The 23,958-nt window shown below is 37.9% G+C and overlaps 6 protein-coding genes across 6 annotated transcripts; 2 read left to right on the forward strand and 4 right to left on the reverse strand.

Annotated features, from left to right (window-relative positions):
* Positions 1 to 2,803: 2,803 nt before the first annotated feature.
* Positions 2,804 to 4,145, reverse strand: LOC132926180 (ATP-dependent DNA helicase pif1-like). Its single transcript, XM_060990518.1, is given in 2 exon segments — positions 2,804 to 3,639; positions 3,642 to 4,145. Coding segments are annotated over 2 exon segments (1,188 nt in total). The 5' UTR covers positions 3,994 to 4,145.
* A 9-nt stretch (positions 4,146 to 4,154) lies between these two features.
* On the reverse strand, positions 4,155 to 4,971 carry LOC132926181 (uncharacterized). The gene is made up of 2 exons (XM_060990519.1): positions 4,214 to 4,971; positions 4,155 to 4,158 (listed from the first exon to the last, which is right to left on the reverse strand). The coding sequence occupies exons 1-2, from the start codon at positions 4,969 to 4,971 to the stop codon at positions 4,155 to 4,157; spliced, it is 762 nt and encodes a 253-aa protein (XP_060846502.1).
* Positions 4,972 to 6,350: 1,379 nt separating this feature from the next.
* LOC132927747 (uncharacterized) lies at positions 6,351 to 7,277 on the reverse strand. The gene has a single exon (XM_060992334.1). The coding sequence runs from the start codon at positions 7,275 to 7,277 to the stop codon at positions 6,351 to 6,353; it is 927 nt and encodes a 308-aa protein (XP_060848317.1).
* A 59-nt stretch (positions 7,278 to 7,336) lies between these two features.
* LOC132926182 (uncharacterized) lies at positions 7,337 to 10,124 on the reverse strand. Its single transcript, XM_060990520.1, is given in 6 exon segments — positions 7,337 to 7,366; positions 7,428 to 7,770; positions 8,163 to 8,290; positions 8,292 to 8,708; positions 8,794 to 8,967; positions 10,029 to 10,124. Coding segments are annotated over 6 exon segments (1,188 nt in total).
* Positions 10,125 to 17,202: 7,078 nt separating this feature from the next.
* LOC132926183 (uncharacterized) lies at positions 17,203 to 19,573 on the forward strand. The gene is made up of 4 exons (XM_060990521.1): positions 17,203 to 17,791; positions 18,134 to 18,414; positions 18,527 to 18,734; positions 18,783 to 19,573. The coding sequence occupies exons 1-4, from the start codon at positions 17,203 to 17,205 to the stop codon at positions 19,571 to 19,573; spliced, it is 1,869 nt and encodes a 622-aa protein (XP_060846504.1).
* Positions 19,574 to 21,988: 2,415 nt separating this feature from the next.
* On the forward strand, positions 21,989 to 22,603 carry LOC132926185 (uncharacterized). Its single transcript, XM_060990522.1, has one exon. The coding sequence runs from the start codon at positions 21,989 to 21,991 to the stop codon at positions 22,601 to 22,603; it is 615 nt and encodes a 204-aa protein (XP_060846505.1).
* The last annotated feature ends 1,355 nt before the right edge of the window (positions 22,604 to 23,958 follow it).

Here is a 23,958-nt window from a genome sequence, read left to right on the forward strand (position 1 = left end):
AGTTGAAAACCGACGTCGAATCTCGAGCACTTGAGCCGTTTCCGAGCCGCGACGAATCGGGCGTCTAGCACCGTTTTACCCACGAAATACGTACGATTCGACTCTAAACGTGTTTTTTTATTTGTTCGCCCACGACGTCCGTCGAGACATCGTAATGTTTTCAATCACATTTAGCGTAATATATTATATATTATATTATATTATTATATATCTAAACAATCAATGCCCACATCATGAAATTATATAACATATATCGTGTTAAGTTTTAGGTAGGTATTTAACGATATAGTATATATAACAATAATAATAACGATAAAACATGATTTATTATTCAAAAAAATAACTCAAAGGCCGTGAAATCGTATTCAGGAGATCGGTCAACGCGATCGCGACCCGGAGAAAACAAACGCGTAAAAAGAGAGCACACCGAAGACGCGAAAAACACGTCGAGAACGGCTACTCAAAAGTCGAAATTTTCGGAAAAAAAAAAATGATAGGTATTAAAAAATCGCGGGAGCACGATACCGGACGGCCGGGATAAAAACCGCCGCGCGGAAAACGGCTTCAACAGTCGCGCGGCCGTCGGCACGGCGACGACGGGTGAAGCCGTCGTCGATATGACGGCGGAAAGGCGATCTCGCGATTGGCTCTCTGCTAAAGTACCGGCAGCGCTCAAGAAGACAACGAACGAACTCGTTCACGTTTTATTATATTAGACTAGCTGCCCGTGTGCCTCGGTGTGAGTGTGCCTCGCTGTGAGTGAAACTCGCTGTGAGTGTGCCTCGCTGTGAGTGAAACTCGCTGTGAGTGTGCCTCGCTTTGAGTGAAACTCGCTGTAAGTGAATACCCTAGGACGGATGGAAGAGCTTAAAAGCGGAAAGTTTTCAAAAAAAAGGAAGATTTGGCGGTAATAAGTCCGCGGTGTTGGTACCACTGATTGGTAATACTGCGAGTCTTCTATCGCTATGATGATAAGTTGTCGATTGTTTGGCGGTCTTCTTTCGAATGTGAAAAGTTTTTGAAAGTCGAGATTGATACGTAGACTTTTGAGTGTCTTGCTATCAGCCTTCTACCGGTGTAAATCGATACCCGGCTGCGGAATCTGCCTACGGCGGATTGTCTGACCTCCTGGCGTCGAAAGTAAGAAAAAATGTTAGAGTCGAATGTCGTCGTTTGAGCGTTGAATAATCAGTAATCACTCGTGAAAATAAATTTATGTGCAACTATGCCTACCAGGTAGGCAATCCGACTGCGTCGGATCGCGGACCCCGTCGGCGCAATAAGTGAAATCAAAATGTTGTATGAACTCAACTTTCAAAAAGCTTTAAGGGAAACCAAACCAGCTAGGTTTGTCGACGCACGGGTGAAAATTATATGTATTGAATATTGAGTGTACAACGCTACGACAATGGTATTAATTGATGAGTAATTCACAATAATACAAACTTTACAAATGGATAACCACACATTTATCGTATTTGTGTTTTAAAAATAAAAATAATCGTGCAAAGTAAAAGTTTTTTAAGTTATGATGATGTTGACTTTTTAATGTCTAGTTATCAGTCATCACTGGTGTAAATCAGTTTATGTATAATAAAGCCACCTATGTAGGCAATCTGATCGTGACCATTACAACATATACCTAATGTGTATTTAAAAATTTAATATTAAATACTAACATCAGCCAATACACTTATTAATATTATAATATATTATTATTAAATATAATACACGTGATTAAATTTGCAATGTATTGTGTTAAAAAAATTAAATATTACCTAAAATTGCATGTATTTTATTAGGTATATATATTTTATAAAACATTAGAAATATAATTAATTTAATTATTTTATGTTTATTATATTACATAATTGGTGTAACAACAATTTGTGTACAGATGAGGAGAGTATGAGTTTTACATGTATAATATACTTATAACATACATATTATGTTTGTAACGTTCAAGTCCAACAGAACAACGTCAATGTACAATTATTGTGATAAAAAAAATTGTTATACATTATAGTAAGTAAAAGCTTTGCATACAATAGGTAGTCTAATAAAAATAAGACATATTGTTATGATATATACTTGTACATTATGAATAAATTGAAAGCAATAACACCTTGTATTGTTGTACAGATAAATCAATACATGGTGTATATATAAAAACAAAAACAAAGTACAAACAATTTCATGGTGATTAGATGACAGATATTATGTTAAATATATATATACTAAAAAAAAATATACACTATTAATTACAATAGTTGAATTGGTATTGCACATATTTAATTGAATGGTATGTGTTACAAACAAATTGACAATTACAAAATTACAGATATCTTACAGGTACATGATAAAAAAAAAAACAAAAATAGGTAATAGGCTTTGAAGCAGATTCGCATCCAGAGAGAACCACGTGGAGGTTGTCGAACTATCTCTCCTCAGTGAACAGTCGGGAGCAGCTACACGACTGTAGAAATAACCCAACTGTCCATGAAGTACCTAAAAATGTACGGATCCCTAAGGATTAGGTACTTCAAGTGGCCAACGCCCGGTGGATCATAAGACCCATGATGTGGCCAACGCCCGGTGGATCATAAGACCCATGATCGGTATACAACAACAATGTTGTATATATATAAACAATTTTGTAGTCTCTGGTTATAAAGTCTCAAAAAACAAAATATATCAGAATTTTTTATTGAAATTAAACAATGGTAATAGCGAATGGCAATTAGGAATAGTAAATCTTATATCATTTTTGTTGTGAACAATTTCACCGTTGCCTAAATACCAGTTACCCCGTTGGTAGTACTTCCCTGTACACAACGTTCTTTGTGACAAACCGCCCATTGCCATCATCGTACATGCCGACTCTGACAGATTGAGCGTTCCTCACTCTCGAAAATGCAACATACAGTTGCCCGTGTGTGAACACGGGCACCGACAGAAGCAATCCAACTCGGTCAAACGTCTGTCCCTGCGACTTGTTGATTGTCATAGCAAACGATAACCTTACTGGGAATTGAACCCGCCTCATTTCGAAAGGCACGTCGTCTCCACTACCCGAAGTCTTGGGTATCGCTGGTATAACGACGTCCTCCTGTGCATCAACATTACCAGACAACACTCTAGCCTTAAAGTTGTGTCGCTGGAGCTCGGTGACCACTAACCTTGTACCGTTACACAGTGTTCGCTTAGGATCGAGATTTCTTAGCAACATGACTACAGCACCTACCCTGAGTGTCAATCTGAACAACGGCAGGCCGTTAAGTTCTAGTGAGTTTAGGAACTCGGTGGGGTAATTTGCTACCTCGTCGGGATCGTCCATCACCACAGAGTCTACGCCTGTGTACGTTCATTCAGCGCCCTCGATGCGTTGGAGCACCTTGCGATTGATTTGCCTGCATTCCTCGTTCCTAGGACACAGAATGATTTTCCGAGCGAAATCGTCGACGTTAGCCAACGACATGTGCTGCGGGTAAACAAAATCAATTAAATCAGCAACGTCACATACCATTTCCCGAGGGATTTCGACGGTGTCCGGGACACCTTCGACCGTCGGCAGTTGGCCGCTGCCGAGCCGGAGCAACCAATCCGCGAAGACCGCGTCGTTGCCGGCGCGCATGTTTGCGTCAGTTCAAACTTCTCCGAGTTTTGCCACAGGGAGTTGTGTTTGATCGACGACATGACGACGGCACTCCTGTTTCCCCTGTGGACTACGGGCAGTATCTGCCTGAAGTCGCCCGCGAACAGGACCGGTTTACCGCCGAACGGCGATTCCGAGCTCATGACGTCCTTGAGCAAGCGATCGACCACCGTGAGTTGCGGTCCCGGTGACATGGGCGCTTGGTCCCAGACGATCAGTGCCGCGTCACGTATCCTCTGAGCGCGTTCGGACTGCATGGTGATGGTAGACGTGTCCTCGTCCGAAAGGGTACCGAACGGCAGCCCGAACGTCGAGTGCACAGTCATACCACCGTCCATGAGCGACGCCGCGATCCCAGTGTACGCCACGCACAACACCGACAGCCCTCGGTTGCGAAGCGCCCAAATGAGGCATCCGTAGAGCGTCGTCTTTCCAGTGCCACCGGGTCCGTCGACGTAAAACACCTTTTGGACGTCCCGGTTGTCGTCGACGGCCGCCATCACCTGATCGTACACCGTACGCTGTTCGTCGTTCATGTCCACCACTTGTTGCGCCCACCGCAACGCCACGTCTATTGCCACAAACAGTTGGTCGTCCTGTTCGGGTTCCAATAAACCGACGTCCGGGTTTGGCAACCCGTAGTCGCCGAGCGTTTTTCCGTGTGCACGAAGTAGGTCTCCAATGGCGTCAAGACTTGTCGCTCTGGCACGGTCCAAGTCTTGGAAACGCCGATTGAAATCTTCCATCATGCTGGCCTCGTTGGCTTGGAACAAGGCCAGCGGTTCCGCTGGATGGCACATCACCAATATCGTTACGAAGAGATACCGGAGCTGTCGGGGAGTGTCTAACGCCGCAGACTCTTCCATGCATACCAGCCATGCGCGGTCGGACTCCAAGAGTCCCAACGCTATGGCGGCAGCCCCGTAGCTCTCGTGCACCACCCCGTCGACTGTCCTCATGTCCCGGAAAGACTGCGAGCCTCTCCGGTGCAAAAGTAACAGTCGCAGGTGGAACCGGTCACGGTCGAGTGGGTTGACGACGTACATCCGAGCCAACGTTTCGTTGGTCATCCGTCTTTGTCGCCGCACCCACCTTCTCTGTGCCTGATGCCACGTGTAGTGCACCGGTATCTCGTGATAGAGGTACTGCCTTGCCTCCACGTCGTTTGTGTTGAGCGTGAAGAACTCTGTCAATTTTGTACGACGTTGGTCATCGTTCTGTACTCGCTGTTGGGCTTGTCCAGGAGCAAAGTAGACGGTCTGTCGGTCTTCCAAGTGCACTGGAAGTCTAACGATCGTGTGACTTCTCTTGTGCATTTCATACGAAAACAACCGCCAGATCCCTTCTGGCGGACTTACGTATCGTGAATTGATGAAACTGAAAAAAAAATAACATATAATAAACAATAATAGTAACAAAGCTGCACAGTCATAATGCGACACATCAATTGATATTAAGTTAATTACATATATAATATATATTTAATATATTAATACATTAATATAATAATTGCATATATGTAACAAATAATATATCTTATTAATAGATGTAATGCTATAAGGGTTTGGCGAGCATAACGTTTAAATAATTAATAATTTGTTTTATGCTTAGATTAGATATATTATTTTTCATTATTAATCATTAGTGCTATCATTGTGCATGTGATACTACCAAGCACATGAATAAAATAAAATTAGTCATTAAAAAAAAAAAAAAAAAAAAAAAAAAGTATATAGTTAATAAAAAGTATATTATTATAACATGAAAAAGTGTATAGTGGTATAGTGTTTAAAGTATAGGATTAATATATTGTTATATTGTGAATTTTATTTATTTTTATTATTATTATTATTTTATAATAATTTAATTTAATTAATTTAATTTAATAATAATATAAAATTAACAGTTGTAAACAATTAAAATTCAGTTATAGGTTATTACTATAACAAATGACAACTGTTAACTATGTCTGCGCCATTCGAATGAATTAAAAATAATTAACTCAATTAAAACCATCGTCAATTGTGAGCTGGGGGTTAATAATTTGTTTTCGGATAGTAACAATATAGACAAAACCATACTTGACACCAAAAGAGTGAAGTTTATGTATATATATACATGTACACTAATGTATGGTCAAGTATTATATTATATAGTAATAGTAATTAAACATCACACAGATATGAGTTTGAAATAAATTAAAACAGTAGTAATACTAAGTTAATAAAAAAATGTTTTAAGTATGCATGTGTTTGAAATGTGTATAAAAGTGCATTTTATTAGTTTGTGCAACGCCATACCAATTTGAATTTAACAATTATCAACTATACCTGAGCCATTCGAATAACTACAATTGTATATCAAATTGAACTGAAGCTTTGATGAAAACCATTGATCGATGGTGAATTGGAGTTTAATGATTTTTATGTTATGTTTCAACAACAATTAGTTTGAGATAATGAGATAAAGCATGGCCAAGTATAGTTGAAAATACAATTAAAACTGCTGGAGTATTATATAATGTATTTACAGCGTGTTGTAAGTAAACAATGATTTCCATAGTCAAAAAGCATTACAATTAACCAAATGAATGCAGTTCTTACGACAAACATTTTAGTGTATGGTTCATCGAGTGTTATTAATGTATAATATATAGCAAAGACTTAGTATATGAAAATAATTAATTTGAATCTGCTTACTTTAATATCTCATCGCCGTCCCAAACTTCCATAGTAGCCGCATCATGGCCTTTGTACACATATTTATACAAATACATGACACTCTTAATCGTAGAGCACACCTCAACGTTGATGTGTGCATCGTATTTGGCCAGTAGGTACGGATTGTGGGGGACCACAAATTCATTGCCCACCTCTTGTCGTCTGACCAAGGCCACAGATCCATTGTTCGGTCGGCGGTACGTCGGGTACCCGTTGTTTGAGGCGTAGAGGGTTTCTTCGCTGTATTCTTTTAGATACTTCTTTGAACAACTGTTGTCCACCATGCACGGGCTGTTAGGGTTTAGTTGCCCACACGGCCCGTGAATCATGTGTAATTTCACACAGTCAAACAGGCGCCTGTCGGTTGCCGGGTCCGGCAAGGAAGCGCACACAACATTGTCCACATCCTCGGCGGTATGCAACTTGCTGTCCTCGCCGAGGATGACCAATATGTGCGCGTGCGGCAGTCCACGTTTCTGAAACTCAACAGTGTATACATAAGCGTCTACATTACCAAACACACGATTTACTATTATGTCCCGCATGAGGGCCTTGAGTTTGGCGTGGAACACCCGGGCTATGAGATCGGGTCTGTCGTTTGGAGCAGACCATCTTTCGACGTTCTGTGTGATTTCTGGCCACCTAGGATTGCACGTAAAAGTTATAAACAGATCAGGTTTACCGTACTTACGCACAATAGTCATCGCGTCGTGATAACATCCTTTCATGTAACGTGGACTCCCGACGAACGTCGACGGTAGAATGACTCTACGGCCGACAGCCATCGGGTTGGCCTCGTCCAAGTGATGCTGTTGGTTGACGTGGTCCACCAGCCCTTGATAAGCGTCAGCGAGGAGCGCTTGCTGATTTCTACGGGCGTAGTTGAGATTGTTCGATTCCATCCGAACATACTGGTCGCACACGTACTGCTTCAATAAAAAACCACCACCGTGTATTAAACTTATGCCTCCGTGATCAGTATAGTTGTTTCCTGTATATCGAATTGCCATACGATAACACACAAACTCCCGGATAGTGTTCCGACTGCGAACTTGGTTGTTGCGGTTACCCTCTTGCATCACGTTGAAGTGCCATCCGCTCTCCCCGTGCGGGAAGAACAGAGGGTACAACATGGGATCTGCGTGACATGAGCCCGCGGGTATGGTTTGCATCCGATGTCGGGGGTCAACGGGATTCCTGTCAAAAATTACCAGATTTAATTCTCTCGGTGGTCGTCCGTCGTCACCAACGAACACGGCCGCAACTTTGTTTGCGGTCGGTCGCTGGTCCCTGGCTGCATCTGTAACAAAATGCATACTTACCGACCTCGGTCCAATCAAATCAGGGTTGGCATTGGCTCTTTCTTGTTCCTCCAACCACAACCTGCTCATGTTCCTGTAAACACATTTATACTTATAATATTCACATTGCAAAAAGATGCAAAAAGACCAACAAGTGGGATAATAAAAATAAATATAATGCATATAATCAGTAGTCTATATGTTATTTAGTTTATTCGGAAGTACCGTGGTTTTGTTTTTTTGTTATAGTGTAATGTATATTGTATAAAATAATAAATTCAAATATTATTACCTTTATGCATTAAGAACCGACCGTGTGTATAGACAAAAAAAAAAAGCAATGTGTGCAATCATAAAATTTAAGTTTAAGCACAGCGTTTAATAACTACAAAAGTGTATGTGTATGAGTTTAGTGGTTGTCTCACCTAAAAGCCTGAGCGTACGGGTTGATCTCCCGAAGCATTTGGTCCAGGTCTGCAAGCAAACCTGCCAAAAGACGGTCTGCGACATCCTGTTTGTCGCATTCCGGACTGGTTGGCCTCGGCGGAGTTGACAAAGTACAACTCACAGTAGCTCGGTGGCCTGTGTTCGTTGCCGACGACGTCATTGTTGACCCCTGCGGTACACTTGTCCGTGAACAGTGTACACGCTTGGTCCCCGACCCGGCAACCGTCTGCGGTTGAGGTCGCTGGAGAACGCTGCGAACGCCAGTGAGTTGTTGTACCGGCGAGTCTCCCTTCGAAAGTTGGTACCGTCCTGTGAATCATCAATCAACAAATTAGTTAAACGCACAGTTGCTGTCAGCAGAACGCGCTGTCCTGTGGCGGTCACTTGACCGTTGTTACAGCACGTGGAGAAGTGACCTCTAGCTGCGCGCTCGCAGTGGAAGTGACGGGCGTTGCATTCTCGGCAAACCGCGTCCAAAGCACCTATGTTGTGTTGGTCCGGGAGTGGGTGTTGAACACCTGCCGGACGGTCTCTCATTGGCAAACGTTCTGCCGCCACAGGAACACCCAGTGGAATCGGCTCGAACTGCAATGTGTGAATAATAAAATTTTAATGGTTCTTATAATATGCTTTTTATTTTATCAATATGATGAAATATTTATTCACTGACCTCTTCGTCGACGTCCGGAGGTAAATGGTCGAAGATGTCTGCGAATTCAAGTTCTGCCCGCGCGTCGGCCGGCAGAACATCAACGACTATGACGTCATCCATCTGGAACTCGACAACTTCCACATTGTCGTCTTCCATCTGGACTTCGACAACTTCCACATTGTCATCTTCCACCTGGACCTCGACAATTTCCACGCTTTGAATAATAATATCACGTTTTTCAAACTGTTGCCCAACTATACATAAAGCTACTTCATTAGTAGTTGCAGCATTGTAACAGCCTTTGTGTCCGAAACACCCATCATATTTTTCAAAAAATACCAAACATAATGCTTGGTGTCACTTGGCAAAAGAATTTAAAAGATCGGTTGAGAAAATTAAAAAAAAAAGTTTACAGGGTTCATATCGTAGAGAAAAAGCGATAGTAAGAAAAAGTTATGGAACTGGAAAAATTAAAAATTAAAAATTATTAATCAATAATAACTAGAATGAAAATCTAGAAATCAAGTACAATATTATTTTTTTAAAGGTGCCAACGACATATACCACTCTAAATGGTTTGGTTTCGATGCCATGCATTGTTTTTTAAACGATAAGGAAGATCCAATGCCGACTGTAAATTCTGAAAATCTAAGTTTTACTAACTATGTCATGATTATAGTTTTATATAATATAATAATACATAATTAATTTTTTATAACTTAGCTAGAGAGTGTTTGAAATTTTTATTTTTAGACATTAGGGGATTGATAAAGTGTATTACCCGGTAAGAAATAGTGTTATTTATATATACATTGTATCGAAATAAACTACGTATAATTTCCAGATACATACAGGGCCGGCTCTAGACAAAATATATACATAGGCAAAATCAAAATTTGAAGCCCTTTCGTTTTGATCTCTCTATTTACCCCTTGTCCCCTTAACCATATCCTCAAACATATTTACCTCTACTTCGGGTTCAAGGCACAGTATACCTATACAGGCTATGCGTTACCTATTGTAATAAATTATAATTCACAAAAAAAAAAAATTTTAATCAACTATAGACAATTAATATTAATTACATATAAATATTACTAAAGGATAAGAATTTTATTTTTAATTACATTTAAATAGTTGTTTTTGTTGATATTTAAGTACTTTAAAATAATACAATTTTTTCACAAAAATGTTAAAAACGATATAATAAAAATTAAAAATTTTTACTTTTATATAAATTTTGTTTTTCTAACTTTTAATGCTGCAAACTCTTCTACTATTTCTTTCATGTCCAATTTATTTGATACATCCTTTTCAATTGAAAGAGTTGCCAGACCAACTAAACGCATTTGACATATTTGGGACCGCAAGTAGTTTTTTATAATCTTCAGCTTTGAAAAAGATCTTTCGGCACTTGCTGCAGTTATAGGTAATGTCAGTAAAATCTTAAGTGCTGTAACTAGGTTAGGAAAAATCTCCACCATTTTTCTTTTACAAATGTACTCCAAAACTTTGCGTGGATCACTTTTTCATCCCTTGAATGTCTTTTAAATGCGACAATTTCTTGATGTAATTCCACAGCACTAATATCTGAGTTAAAACCGTCGTCAGAAGTGAGAGACAGTTGTAGATCTTTGCAGTGTTTTAACAATTCATTTTCATCTTCAATTATTGATAAGTTATATAAGAACGAAAATAAACTGTTATATTCAGATAGCTTACCAAATCTTTCAATTATAGACTGAATACCTGTATCCAAAACATGATTAAAAAAATTAACCTTAAAGTGCATTTCTGGATCATTTATAGGGTTGTCCTGAGATTCATAAGCAAAATGAGTCGCCTAACGTCTAGATCTTTGTAAACTATCAAATTTTTCATCTATTCCAACCTTTTTAGCAACTTCCTTTGCAGTTTTTAATGTTTTTTTAAAACCTTTTTCAGAACGATAATCTTACAAGAACTTTTTTGTGGTGTTTAATTGATTAATAGCTTCCGATAGATCAAGCGATGGAGATTGAAGAAGTTTGCTCGAAATATTAATTTCATATAAAATATCATACCATATTACTAAACACATCACAAATTTAAAGTTAGATATTTTTTTTAAAATTCCTTGTGCTTCAGAACGACTTTTAACACCAGAAGCAGTAGTTAAAGTGTTATCTTCTTCAATATCTGACAATGCATCACAGATTTCATTTAGTTGGAATCTAATAGCTTTAACTGCATCTACTCTACTTTCCCACCGAGTAGCACTTAGTGGTTTCACAGTTAAACCAGGTAAATATTTAATAAATGTATCCAAACGGTGAGTTGACGAAGAAAAAAAATTGTAAATTGCTTGAATTAAACTAAAGAACGATACAGCTTCAAGGCAACAATTAGCAGAATCATTTAAAACCAAATTTAAAGTATGAGCATTGCATGGTACATAAAAAGTTCTAGAATTTAATTCAAGAATTCTTGCTTGGACAGTGGACACCACTGTGTTTTCTGCGCATATTCGCGCCGTTGTCATAACCTTGACCTCTCATATCTTCAAGGTTAATTTCAAATTCTATTAATTTATCCAAGAAGACTTTTGTCATATTAAATCCGGATGTTTCATATAGTTGGATAAAATCTACAAAGTGCTCATTTATGGTGACTTCACCAGGATCCTCTGAAATTGTCACGAATCTGAAAATCATGGTAATTTGTTCTTTATTGCTAATATCTGGCGTACAATCGAGAACAATTGAATAATATTTCGCTTCTTTCAAACATTTTAAAATGTGAAGTCTAATTTTTTTCGCCAATAAATAAATTATCTCATTTTGTATCTCTTTTCTAAGATAATGAGTATGTATTTCATCGAAGGTTATTTTTCTTATATGTTCCTTCATAACTGGATCAAATTGACCTAAAAACTCAATGAATTTTAAAAAATTTGCATTATTTTCTACATTAAGTTTATCGTAAGTTCCCCGTAGAGCTAAGTTTTGATTTCCAAGTACTCTTATTAAAGATATTATTCTTTCTATAACTTGTCTCCAATGTTGAATTTCCGTTTTTATTATTTTTTCATTTATATTGTCTATGGTTTTTGAATTATTTATTTTTATTTCTAGTTCTTTCCATTTAAGAAATGATGTTTCATGGTTTGGAGATCGCTCATGTTGTTTTAAAGTTTCAGCAATGTTCTTCCAATCATGATATCCCTCTTTGCCTAAAGATGATTTTGTCTCATTAAATAACTTGCAGCAATAACAATGTTCGGTATGCTCGGCGACCATCTTGGGTGCCTACAATAATGTACCCAGATAAGCACTGGTCAGTAATAATACGGACGGCGTAGTGAACATATCGTGCTCTCTGCTCAACGGCAGTATATATTATGTAATAGTTATTATTAATTAAAGTTTCTAAAGTTAACCAGTACTAATAAAGCTTAAAGTCGTTCATTGATTTAAATCATTGTTTTAATTACTCGCAACATGGTGCTTCGCAACCGCATATATAGAAAAATCGGTGTTTTAGTTATGTTTAGTTAAAACACGTTTTCGTACTACGTCGAAGTCGGTATTTATTACTCAAAGCCGAATTATAATTTCTCGTACAATACCATAGTATTCTCGCGTATTTTTCGAAATTTTGAGTTCGTGAACGTGAAGTCAGTGCGTGACGAATTTCAAATATTTCTCGTGTATTTTCGAACGCGAATGTGAAATTCAAGTCAGCATATTGGACTACCAATTTGTTTAATGTCCATACACAAGTGCCACCAGTAGGTTACAAGTATTCAACACATCAAGCAATCAAGCAGCAAATAGTCAAGTCTTCAGCTCAGGTAAGAGAATTGGCCAATTTCTATATTTATTTCATCTTAAATTTTTCCCTCGCGTTATTTCCTATATATTGTCCTCGTAATAAAACACGTAGAATAGTAAAGGTCGCAAAAATAGAAGTTTGGCATTTATAAGTCGAGGCCACTGCGACAAGCGATAAGACAGATCCGCGTTGTTATAATCTAGCACGCTCGCTATCGTTATATCTCCCTAATCATAGCGCACAAACGTTCGGGACGAAACGTACAACATATAGTAATAACAGTAACATTGGCTATTGTCCACCTGTAGGTTCATAGCATTAGTAGAAGGTATTACTTAATACTTATCATCAGCGCAAGAATAATGTCCGATTTAAACGCTATTATCGCACAACGGGGCCAGATAAAAGTCCAATTAACGAGTTTCGCCACATACTTACGAACTAATGGCGGTAACAACGTAGATATCGACCAAATCAAAGCAAACTTGGGAAGATTTCCGGTGCGTGCAGCAACAGATAGAGGAAGAGGACCACGGAAATGAAGACAACGAAAAGTATCGAGATGAATTTGAAAATTTATATTTTGAAAACATTGCGAAATCTGGAAAGATCTTCAAAATGGCGGATAGTATCAGTACAAATGCGAGTTCAAGCAATATAGATAGTAACGCACATATACCTTATAACAGTGGTTCCCAACCTTTTATGAGTGTGACCCTAAAATTTTAAATTTAACTTTTGGCGACCCAAAAATAAAAAACATAATTGCAAACATCACTTTCATTTATTAATATCAAATCGGTAAAATTTGGTACATTTATCTATCCTCAAATACTAAATAAAATAAATTTATAAAATACAAATAAAAAACTAATCAACATACGTGACTTACGTCTTAAAATATTATAAAAAGCAATTTATTCTTTGTTTCAAATTTGACATGGTATTAATTGTATTAACTCTTACTTAATGACTTCCTTAATGCTGAACATATTCCACGAGTTCTTCAATATTTGGATGTATATTCATTGAAAGTGCACATCGCATATCGTGTTGAGTGTCAAGGCGGTTTCTATGCTTTGTTTTGATGACAACTAACGTAGAAAAACCGGCTTCACATAAGTATGTGGTTGGGAATGGTAGCATTGCATTTTCGGATTCTCTTGATAAAATCGGTTTATCTTTTAGTTGTGCCCAAAATTGCGTCAAACACATTCTTGAAAAATTTTCTTTTAAGACTTGACTGGTTTGAAGGTCAAGAAGTTCTTCTTGGAACCCGCAAATGTCTTCACCAACTTCGTGAACAGAAATTTCAAAAGGATTTCTTACCCAACTGTATTTACTGAGTTCTACGTTTTCTGGTATATATCGATCGAGTTCTATCTGTAATTTGTCCAAGTACTCTTGAAGCAGTAATTTTAAGTCATTTAATGTTACCTTTGTTGAATCTTCAAGAAATTCACTTAAAAAGGGAAATGTAGCAATTTTTCCTTGAAACAGTTTTTCCCGCCAAAGTGCGAGTTTTTGTTTGAATGATGAGATTTTTTCGCCAATATCGACCATTGTCCTATTCTTCCCCTGCATCTCAATATTTAATTCATTTAACCGTCCAAAAATATCACTTAGAAAAGCCAATTTAGCAACCCACGAATCGTCATTAAATTTATCAGCCAATGAGTGTTTTTTTTTCGTTAGAAAAATTTGTATTTCTAAACGCAAAGACATTACACGGGTAAGAATTTTTCCACGGGAAAGCCAACGTACATCCGAGTGATAAAGTAAATTTACATACTGTGATCCCATCTCGTCACACATGGCATGGAATATTCTTGAATTTAGTGCTCTTGATTTTATGAAATTGACAATTTGAATTACGTCTTGAAGTACTGAAAAAAGTTCTAGCTGAATTGTTCTAGTTGCTAAATTTTCTCGATGTAATTTTTTTTTTCCGAAATTGAAATTATAATATAATAAAAATATAATTATTTAAATATAATATGTAAATGTAAGAAAAGCTTTTGCGACCCACCATGAAAACCTCTGCGACCCTAATTTGGGTCGCGACCCGAGGTTGGGAACCGCTGCCTTATAAGAACGATAATGCCGCAAGTACAAACCCGAACGTTAATTCAATTGTAAAATTAGCCCCGCTAAAGATCCCGCAGTTTTCCGGGGCATAATACAAAGTAGGGCTTACGATTTCACGTGTACTTAAATACACGGGTACACGTGTAATTATGAAACTCGTGTATTGATCCGTGTATTTAATGTTACACGTGTATTTAATATTACACTTGTATTTAATATAACACGTGTTTTTAATGATATATAATAATTGATAATGTATTATAAATGTTAATAAATTTAGCATATAGAAAAAAACAAATTTAACAGTAGGTAATAAATAATAAATATACAATATTAATAGAAGATATTAGTCTCACATTCCAGTCTTAGATAACATAATAACATTATAAATTATAAATAATATTAAACAAAAAACATTAACAACAAAACAAATAATAATAAACAATAATTATAATAATTTGTATAAGGTTATAAATATATTAATCAATTAAATGTCTATTTTGATACAAAAAAACTAACGTGTTTACATTTTCTGGGAGTAAGCAGCTCCTTTTTGGTGTAACAATATTTCCGGCAGTTGAAAAACATCTTTCAGAGCTGACTGATGTAGCTGGTATTGTGAGATATTTCTTCGCACATTCGGAAATGATTGGATACTTTATTGTTCTTGTATTCCACCACTCAAAAGGATCCAAATCAAATCTTAGTTGAGGTTCAGCCAGATAACCTTGTAATTGTCTTTTTGGATCATTCATATCGATCATTTCGTCACCGTATAGGAACTCCATGGCACTTGTATGTGAATTTTTTGTATGTTCCGTAACTGAAACCTGTGGATAATTAGTTTCAAGTATATTTTGCAACTCTTTTCGAATATCATCTCTTGAATCAAGTGACTCATGTTCTAAGTCCTTATACCTTGGATCGAGTAAAGACGATATTTGACTTAGGCTTGTAGTACTTGAGGATGTCCATTCGAGATTAAAACGGGTTTTTATTTGTGTTATAAGTGATTGCTTGAAATATATTTCAATATCATCTTCAGTGTCTTTTATTGATAAATGTTTTTCTATTACTTTTTGTAGTAATGGTCTGACCATTGAAACGGGAGAATGCTTTTCATCACAAAATAGTTGCGTTATTATTTGTAGTGGTTTGAGTTTTTTGATAAGAAATTCTAATGGTTTTGTTGTTCAAAATTCATAAAGCGTTCAGTTTTTTATATTTAAGGATTAAAAATTTAATGCAATGTTTTATGTAAACAGTTTATAATGTTACCAAAAAATCAGAAAAAAGTATTCAAATTATAATTTTTTATATACATTGTCCAATGAAAATCAATGATAAAACTATGCTGTGGTATGACCGTCGACCAACAACCTATATGATATCACGTATCTTACTTAGTAACAAAAATTAAAACAAATAAATGTACCTTAATGGCTGACAATTTGTTGGCTTCAAATTATGCACTAATTTTAAATGTCGACCTAATGATCCTGTAGTTCCACCAGCACATGAAAATTCGTTGACATCATCTTCATCACACATATTACAATATCCTTTGTCTCCAATACGTTTTGCATACTGCCATACCCAACTTTTTAATTTAGACATTTTAGAAGTTAAAATACGTTGAGCTTGAGAGGTGACACTTGAGACTGAGAGACGGCGGCAAACATAATATAATATGGTATCGTTTAATTTGGTCTTTGGAGTATATATTATAAAATAAACTAAGAGTTTATCAATTATTATCTTTGTTTGATAAACCTATTTTTGTTATTTCCATTATTTACTTTTCATATATTATTATTTATTAGGCTTTTTAATATTTGTTACGGGCTCAGCCATCCATGTCTTTTATATTGTTATATGATATAATTGATAAGCAGCGAAATAATGCACTTTTGTATAGATATAATCTTCGTAATAATTATTGCACACACTGAGCATAATATAATATAAGTATAATCTGCAACGACGTCCTTGACCATCGAACTAACTATAATGTATACTATAGTGTACGCCTGTGTACTACTGTTAAATTTATTAACATTTATAAATTGTTATACATTATAAATTATTATAGATCATTAAAAACACGTGTTATATTAAATACACGTGTTATATTAAATACACGTGAAATATTAAATACACGTGTAATACTAAATACACGGTTAAATACACGTCTACCCGTGTACCCGTGTATTTCAAATACCCGTAGGAAATCGTAAGCCCTAATACAAAGTGGGTGGCGTATCATGATATTTTCTCGGCTTTAGTACATAGTACATAAAATTCTTTTACTTACGGTCGTCATTATCCGGAGACTCCGAATGTGTTATAAAATGTATATACACCACGGCCGACAATTATAATGCAGCGTGGAACAGTTTGATAGAGCGATATGATAACAAAAAGGTTTTAATACAAGTACATACGCAAGCTATTTTTGATTTAGAACCGATAAAAAAGGAATCGTCCTCACAACTACGTAAGTTAGTTGACACATTATCAGGTCATATGAAGGCATTAGAATCATTAGGGGAGAGGCCAAGTCAATGGGGAGCATTATTAATGCATTTGGTCGTATCCAAGTTGGACACAAAGACGATGAGGGAGTGGGAAATCTCATCCTCAAAAACAGAAGTTTTTAGTATTTCAAACCTTACGAATTTTCTACAATCTAGATTCCGCCTTTTAGAGGCAGTAGAGACGTCTCAACAAATTAACTCACTTCAAGAAAATAATCGCATGGCAACTTATGCGAACAAAAAGAAGCGATCCAGCGTATTAAGTTATTTCTGTAAACAAGCTCACACTATTTATCGCTGTCCGTCGTTCCTAGGATTAGCGATTGCTGATCGAATAAAACGAATAACCGAGCTCAAGCTATGCAAAATATGTCTAAGATCACATGAAGGAGAAAGGTGTCATTCGAGGCGCTGTACAATATGTGGGCGCCCGCATAATGGATTATTACATTTATCGCGTTCCGAGAAGCCAACCAAACAAACCGCGTCGCACATTAATGAGGTTATTGACCGCGACGACGGGAAGGAAGGCGAAAATAGCAATAATACAGCTGTATCAGTGAGTGCGTGTGCTTACCGTAAAAACAATAATAGTCAAATTTTATTATCGACCGCTACCGTATATGTTTACAATGTTGATCGCAAATCAATACAGTGTCGTGTATTATTGGACAGCGGATCACAGCATAATTTTATTACAGAAGCTCTAGCACAGTATTTACGATTACAACGCACGAAAACGTCGTGTGCCGTAGTAGGTATCAACGAATCGTCACATACTGCGTCGCATATAGTAAACACAACAATTAAATCGCGCATCACAGATTATTTATCAAATTTGGATTTTTTCATTTTACCTAAATTGACAACAAACTTACCATAAATGCCTATAGGGGCACCTAATTTAAAGATTCCCGCAGGTTTAGCAATGGCTGACCCTGCATTCGGCACACCACAAGCCATAGATATGATACTCGGTGCAGAAATATTTTTTGATTTAATTAATAAAGAGCAAATACGTCCAATGGCTCACGGGCCAGTCTTACAGAATACGAAATTAGGATGGATCATTTCCGGCCCAGTACCACATTCTACTGTTTTTTGTGTAGAAACTAGTGTATCGTTATTCATCCGCACGTCATCGACATTCGAAACAAAAACACTAGAAGAGCGAATGGCCGCATTTTGGCGCCTCGAAAAAGTAAAGTCCGATGAATTATACACTATAGAAGAACGTGCATGTAAACAGCATTTTTTAAAAAATGTTCATCAACTCGATGATGGTCGTTTTATTGTTGCGTTACCTTTTAAAGTCGCGGCTCAAGTTAGGAAATTCGTACGATAGAGAGTTGCGCATATTTACGTCATTGGAAAGACGCTTTCAAGCAGATAAAAACCTGAAAGAAGATTACGTTAAGTTTATGAACGAATATATAGAGCTCGGGCATATGTCGATCACGAACTCTGTTCCAGCGGCGGATCAGTGTTATTACCTACCGCATCATGCCGTGTTTAAAGACAGTAGTACAAGCACCAAGTTATGTGTTATTATATGACGTGTTATTAAAGGGTCCATGTATACAAGAGGAATTGGTACGGGGTTTAGAACGCACAGGTATGCTATTACCGCAGATATTAAAAAAATGTACAGACAAATTTGGGTCACTGAAAGTCAACGCGATTACCAACGTATTTTGTGGCGAGAAAATCCCGACCAGCCCCTAAATACATATTGTTTAAAAACGGTGACATACGGCGTAATAACCGCATCGTATTTGGCTACAGCATGCATAGACAAACTGTCAAGTGATGAAGCTCTGCAATTTCCCGAAGCTTGTAGAGCTTTGAAACATGATTTCTACGTCGATGATTTCCTAGGCGGTGCAGGATCGATATCGGAAGCACTAAAGCTACGTGATGACTTAATTAAAGTTTTACAAAAAGCCGGTATGGAATTATGTAAGTGGTCTAGTAATGACCCTAGATTGCTAGAAAGCGTTGATACGGCAACAATTAATGTAAATGCTAATGACATTTTAATGGACGTTGAAAATACTACCAAATTATTAGGTATGTATTGGAACCAAAATATTGATGCTTATCAATATACTATACGGCCGTTCAACGAAAATACGCGTATTACGAAGCGAGTAATATTATCCGAAATAGCATCAGTGTTTGACCCACTGGGCCTAATTAGCCCTGTAATAATTAAGTTTAAAATAATAATTCATCGGCTATGGCAATTAAATACGAGTTGGGATGCTGTGCTACCGTCAAATATCGAGAAGGAATGGAGAGACAACCATCGCACAGTGGGAGGAATTGAGGTTTTACCGCGACAAAAATATATTTCATGATAAAATCAAATTATATTTATTTAATTATAGTTTTAAATATGTTATAATTTATAGGTTTATAATTACAAAAGAAAATTAATAAAATAGCTAAGTTCTATTAGTTGTGTGAAAACACGATAGCTAAATAGATACAATATTTATTTAATAAAAAATGTTATTCTGAATCAGAACATATGTCTGAATCTTCTAGTTCTTCATCATTATCTATAATTAATAATTGTTTTACTGAGGATGGTAATTCTGTAAATGATGTTTTCAAAATTTTTCGCTTAGAAGATATCACTGGGTCTGAACTTATTAATAGAGCATGCATTAAATCAGTATTGGTACTTATTCTTGATGTTTTGCGGGTATGACTTTCCCTAAAATTTTTATAATTTTTATTACATGCTTCTTGCGCTTCTTCAGATAATAATCCTATTGGTACAAGTACATTTTTTATAACAATAGAACCATGTAACAAAATTTTATGCATACTGGGAGGCATGCGATACCAATTATACAACTCAATATACATAATTCGGCTGTTTCTTTACAATATTCATCGAATGACTCAAAATTAATTTCATATCCACTAGATATTGCAATTAATATATCACCTAATTTTTTAATCAAATTTAAATCAACACCTGTTATTTTTGTCGACATTTCTGCATTTTTAAAAAATCTCCTTGCCACATTCCCAGTATTAGATGTACCTTTGTACCTTTGTTTACCTTGTACTATTTTATCAACTTTTATCCTCATATCATTCCAAAATGTTTGTTGAATATTTTTTTTTTGTTGTAAAACTTTCCCTATCTCTTCTTTAGACATGCGACTGGTTGATTCGTGGATATTTAATTTATATGAAATATTTAAAATGTATTTCAAAAAATTAATCCTAAAAATGATCGGCGACCATCGTGGGTGCCTACAATAATGTACCCAAATAAGCACTGGTCAGTAATAATACGGACGGCGTAGTGAACATATCGTGCTCTCTGCTCAACGGCAGTATATAATATGTAATTATTATTTTACTTTTTCTTTATCTTTTCTTATTCCTTCACAATCAATCACATGTCCTAAATAATTTATTTGCTTTTGATAAAAATAACATTTATTCACATTTAGTTTAAAACCAACATCCAGTAATCTTTTAAAAACCTCTCTCAAATTGTTTAAATGATCCTCATCGTCTAATCCTGTAACTATAATATCATCCAAAAAGTTCTTTACACCTTTTAAACCTTGTAATACTTTTTCAATTATTTACTGAAAAATTGAACAAGCCGGTTTTGTTTCAAAAGGCAATCTCTTTACTTTATATATACCTTTATGTGTACTCCATGCTAATAACTTTTGAGTCTCTTCACATATTTCAAGTTGATTATAAGCGTTGATAAAATCTAATTTACTAAAAAATTGTCCTCCTTGCAAAGCTACAAACAGTTCTTCGACTTTCGGTAAAGGGTAATTATAATCTTCTAAATACTTATTTATAGTTATCTTATAATCCGCACATAACCTATAGTCCGCGACATGAAAAGTGGCCGATTTGTACCGCGACCCGTTCCGGCTTCCCTACCTGTTAGCCATTGGTTATCAACCTATACCACCTCCTGCCCGGCGCCGACAGTTGTAGTGACACGCATCTGCGCGTAATGTGTATTCCATACATTATAGTAGACTGGTTTTTTTTGTGAACCCTTAGCGGATCTTCTGGAATGCTTGGAGGGCAGCTGCAGAATGTATTGTGGTAGGGAATACAGTAATGCACATAATACAAACACGTTTTATGGCACTCGTGTTTATCTTTCTGTATGTTGTGTACTGTGCACTCGTAAACAACTATTTTTTTACACTGTTTTTTCTCCTGCGTTACCGTGTAATCCATTTAAAAATGTCGTTTTCTGATTCAGATACTCACAGTCAGAGTAAAAAAATGATTTATAGTGTGTATTTATTTTTAAAACAATTATCAAAGAAGTCAGATTTAACTGCTGATTTTTTTAAAAATGCGCAAGTTGTTACTGCCGAAGCTTGTGGTGTGGGTTATCGTACTGTAAGACGGATTTGTGCTGAAGGAAAAAATAATATTAATCCAGAAACACCAAGTGCGGATCCTACGTTTGTTTCTCCACGTAAAGGGTATAAACGCGCAAAAACTGTTTCAGAGCTGGATGATTTCGATTCCGATGTTGTGAGGAGAACTGTCCACGAGTTTTACGACCGGGGTGAGTACCCAACGGCTCAGTTAATATTAAATGTCGTAAAAAAAAAAACAAATTACACTGGGTGCGTTCGATCAATGCAAAGGCTCCTAAAAAATTTAAAATTTACGTACAAAAGATGTAATGACAAAATGATGGTCGTATGTTTTTAATGGAGAGGAATGATATCGTCGCACTTCGGTGTAAATTTTTATGACAAATGTGTACGCTGCGAGAAAATAAAGACGATCGGCCAGTGGTTTATCTCGACGAAACGTGGGTAAACCAAAACCATTCACGGAAGGGTATTTGGCAAAATGAAAATAATTCAGGTGGTCTAAAGGTGCCGAAGGGTAAAGGAGGCCAACTTATTGTATGCCATGCAGGATGTGCTCGCTACGGGTTTATAGAAGGGTCAAAATTGGTATTTCGAAGCAATACCGGAAATACCACGGATTATCATAATCAGATGAATGGTGAAGTGTTCAAAGAGTGGTTTATTCAACTCCTAAAAAATCTTGAAGAGCCATCAGTTATAGTCATGGATAATGCACTTTACCATTCAATCCTCAGAGACAAATATCCTAAAAGTAATTGGAGAAAAGCTGAAGTACAACACTGGTTAAATGAAAAAAATATCGAGTTCCATCCATTGGAAACATTACCTGAACTTCGACAAAAAGTTAAAAACCTATTACCACGTGAAAAAAAATATGAGCTGGATGACATTGCAATTGAAATGGGTCATGAGGTAATCCGTCTTCCACCATACCACTGTAAGTATAATCCAATCGAATTAATTTGGGCTCAAGTTAAGGGCCAAGTTGCTCTGTGAGAATAACCAGTCCTGCCACAATAAAAGCAGATTCTCTAATGAAATCAGAATTCGGCTTCGCGGACATTTTTCTACGTCTACCGAAGGACACGGACGGGGGGAAGTCAAGCCCGCAGACCCGGACGACGTGAGTTCGTTACCGGCCGTCAACCCGCGATTTCCCCCGGTACAGACCGTCGCGGGCGGCCTGCACGCCCGGGAGGCTGTGGTTGCGCTAGACAGCGGGGTTACGCCGCGGCACGGACGCGCCCGGGACCGCGGGACCGCAGACCGCCGCGGAGTGTCAAGCTCAACAGCGCGGTCGTTCCCCGGGCGACTTCACCGCGGACCGACCGGCGAGCCGCGGGCAGACCCGTGCGTAACGGCACGGCGGGAGAAAAATCGTATTTTCAACTTTTTTCCCGCCGGTCCGATCGGTTTCAGACTTTAACGGCCGATGTAAAATTGAAAAACGAACGACATCGTTCATAGGTAGAAAGTCCGTAGGACCAATATTTAAGGAATTATCGTAAGTTGAAAAGTCGTTGACGAATATCGTTCGAACGGTCGTCACCCACGTCGCCGTTGCGGTACCTACCCCGGTCTTTCGCCTACGGCCGGTATCGCGCCGAACCCCTGATTCCCTAGGTTTTAGGCCGTTTCAAACGGTCAGGCCGGGGAACGGACGTCTTTCGTCGGGGAACGTTTGGATTGGGTCGCTGATAAGAGACCGTTCCCGGAGGTCTAAAATGCACGGGAAGTCGGATCGAAGCGTTTTTCGTTCTCGACTTGACCAAGCCCCGCCCATGACCGCGAGGAACGGTCGACTTGACGCGACGTAAACAACACGATTTCGCCGGGCAACGGCGTCTCGGCGGTCCGGGGGAACGCCGCCCACGGGCAGACCTCTCGCGACGGTCTGTTCCGGGGGAATTCGCGGGTTGACGGCCGGCATTGGATCCACGTCAACGGGGTCTTCGGGCTCGGCCGTGCGTTCGGACCCGCCGTCCGATACGCTAGTTTTCGGCGGAAAAATCGATTTCACGAGGTTTCGAATTTCGGCTTCGTGGACATTTTTTTCCGTCTACCGAAGGAGCCGGACGAGGGGAAGTCAGGCCCGAAGACCCAGTCGACGTGAGTTCGATACCGGCCGTCAACCCGCGATTTCCCTAGGTACAGACCGTCGCGGGAGGCCTGCCAGTGGGAGGCATTCCCTCGGACCGACGGTACCCCGGTCGGTCTGCGGTGAGACGCCCGGGGAGAAAAATCTTGTTGAGCTTGATCCTCCTCGGCGAAGTCCACCGGGAGTACCCCGGGGATAAAATCTTTTTGAGCTTGATCCTCCTCGGCGAAGTCCACCGGGCACTCGAGTCGGC

This window comes from Rhopalosiphum padi, chromosome 3, assembly GCF_020882245.1.
Source record: "Rhopalosiphum padi isolate XX-2018 chromosome 3, ASM2088224v1, whole genome shotgun sequence".
Taxonomy (NCBI): Eukaryota; Metazoa; Arthropoda; class Insecta; order Hemiptera; family Aphididae; genus Rhopalosiphum; species Rhopalosiphum padi.

Excerpts from the sequence above, each read along its gene's own strand:
- LOC132926185 (XM_060990522.1), top strand. The coding sequence starts at position 21,989 with ATGTGTACGCTGCGAGAAAATAAAGACGATCGGCCAGTGGTTTATCTC.
- LOC132927747 (XM_060992334.1), bottom strand. The coding sequence starts at position 7,277 with ATGGAATCGAACAATCTCAACTACGCCCGTAGAAATCAGCAAGCGCTC.
- LOC132926181 (XM_060990519.1), bottom strand. The coding sequence starts at position 4,971 with ATGCACAAGAGAAGTCACACGATCGTTAGACTTCCAGTGCACTTGGAA.
- LOC132926183 (XM_060990521.1), top strand. The coding sequence starts at position 17,203 with ATGAAGGCATTAGAATCATTAGGGGAGAGGCCAAGTCAATGGGGAGCA. Across the intron at positions 17,792-18,133 it reads AGTGAGTGCGTGTGCTTACC|GTTTAGCAATGGCTGACCCT; the intron begins GTAAAAACAATA and ends AGATTCCCGCAG. Across the intron at positions 18,415-18,526 it reads CATTTTGGCGCCTCGAAAAA|TCGCGGCTCAAGTTAGGAAA; the intron begins GTAAAGTCCGAT and ends TACCTTTTAAAG.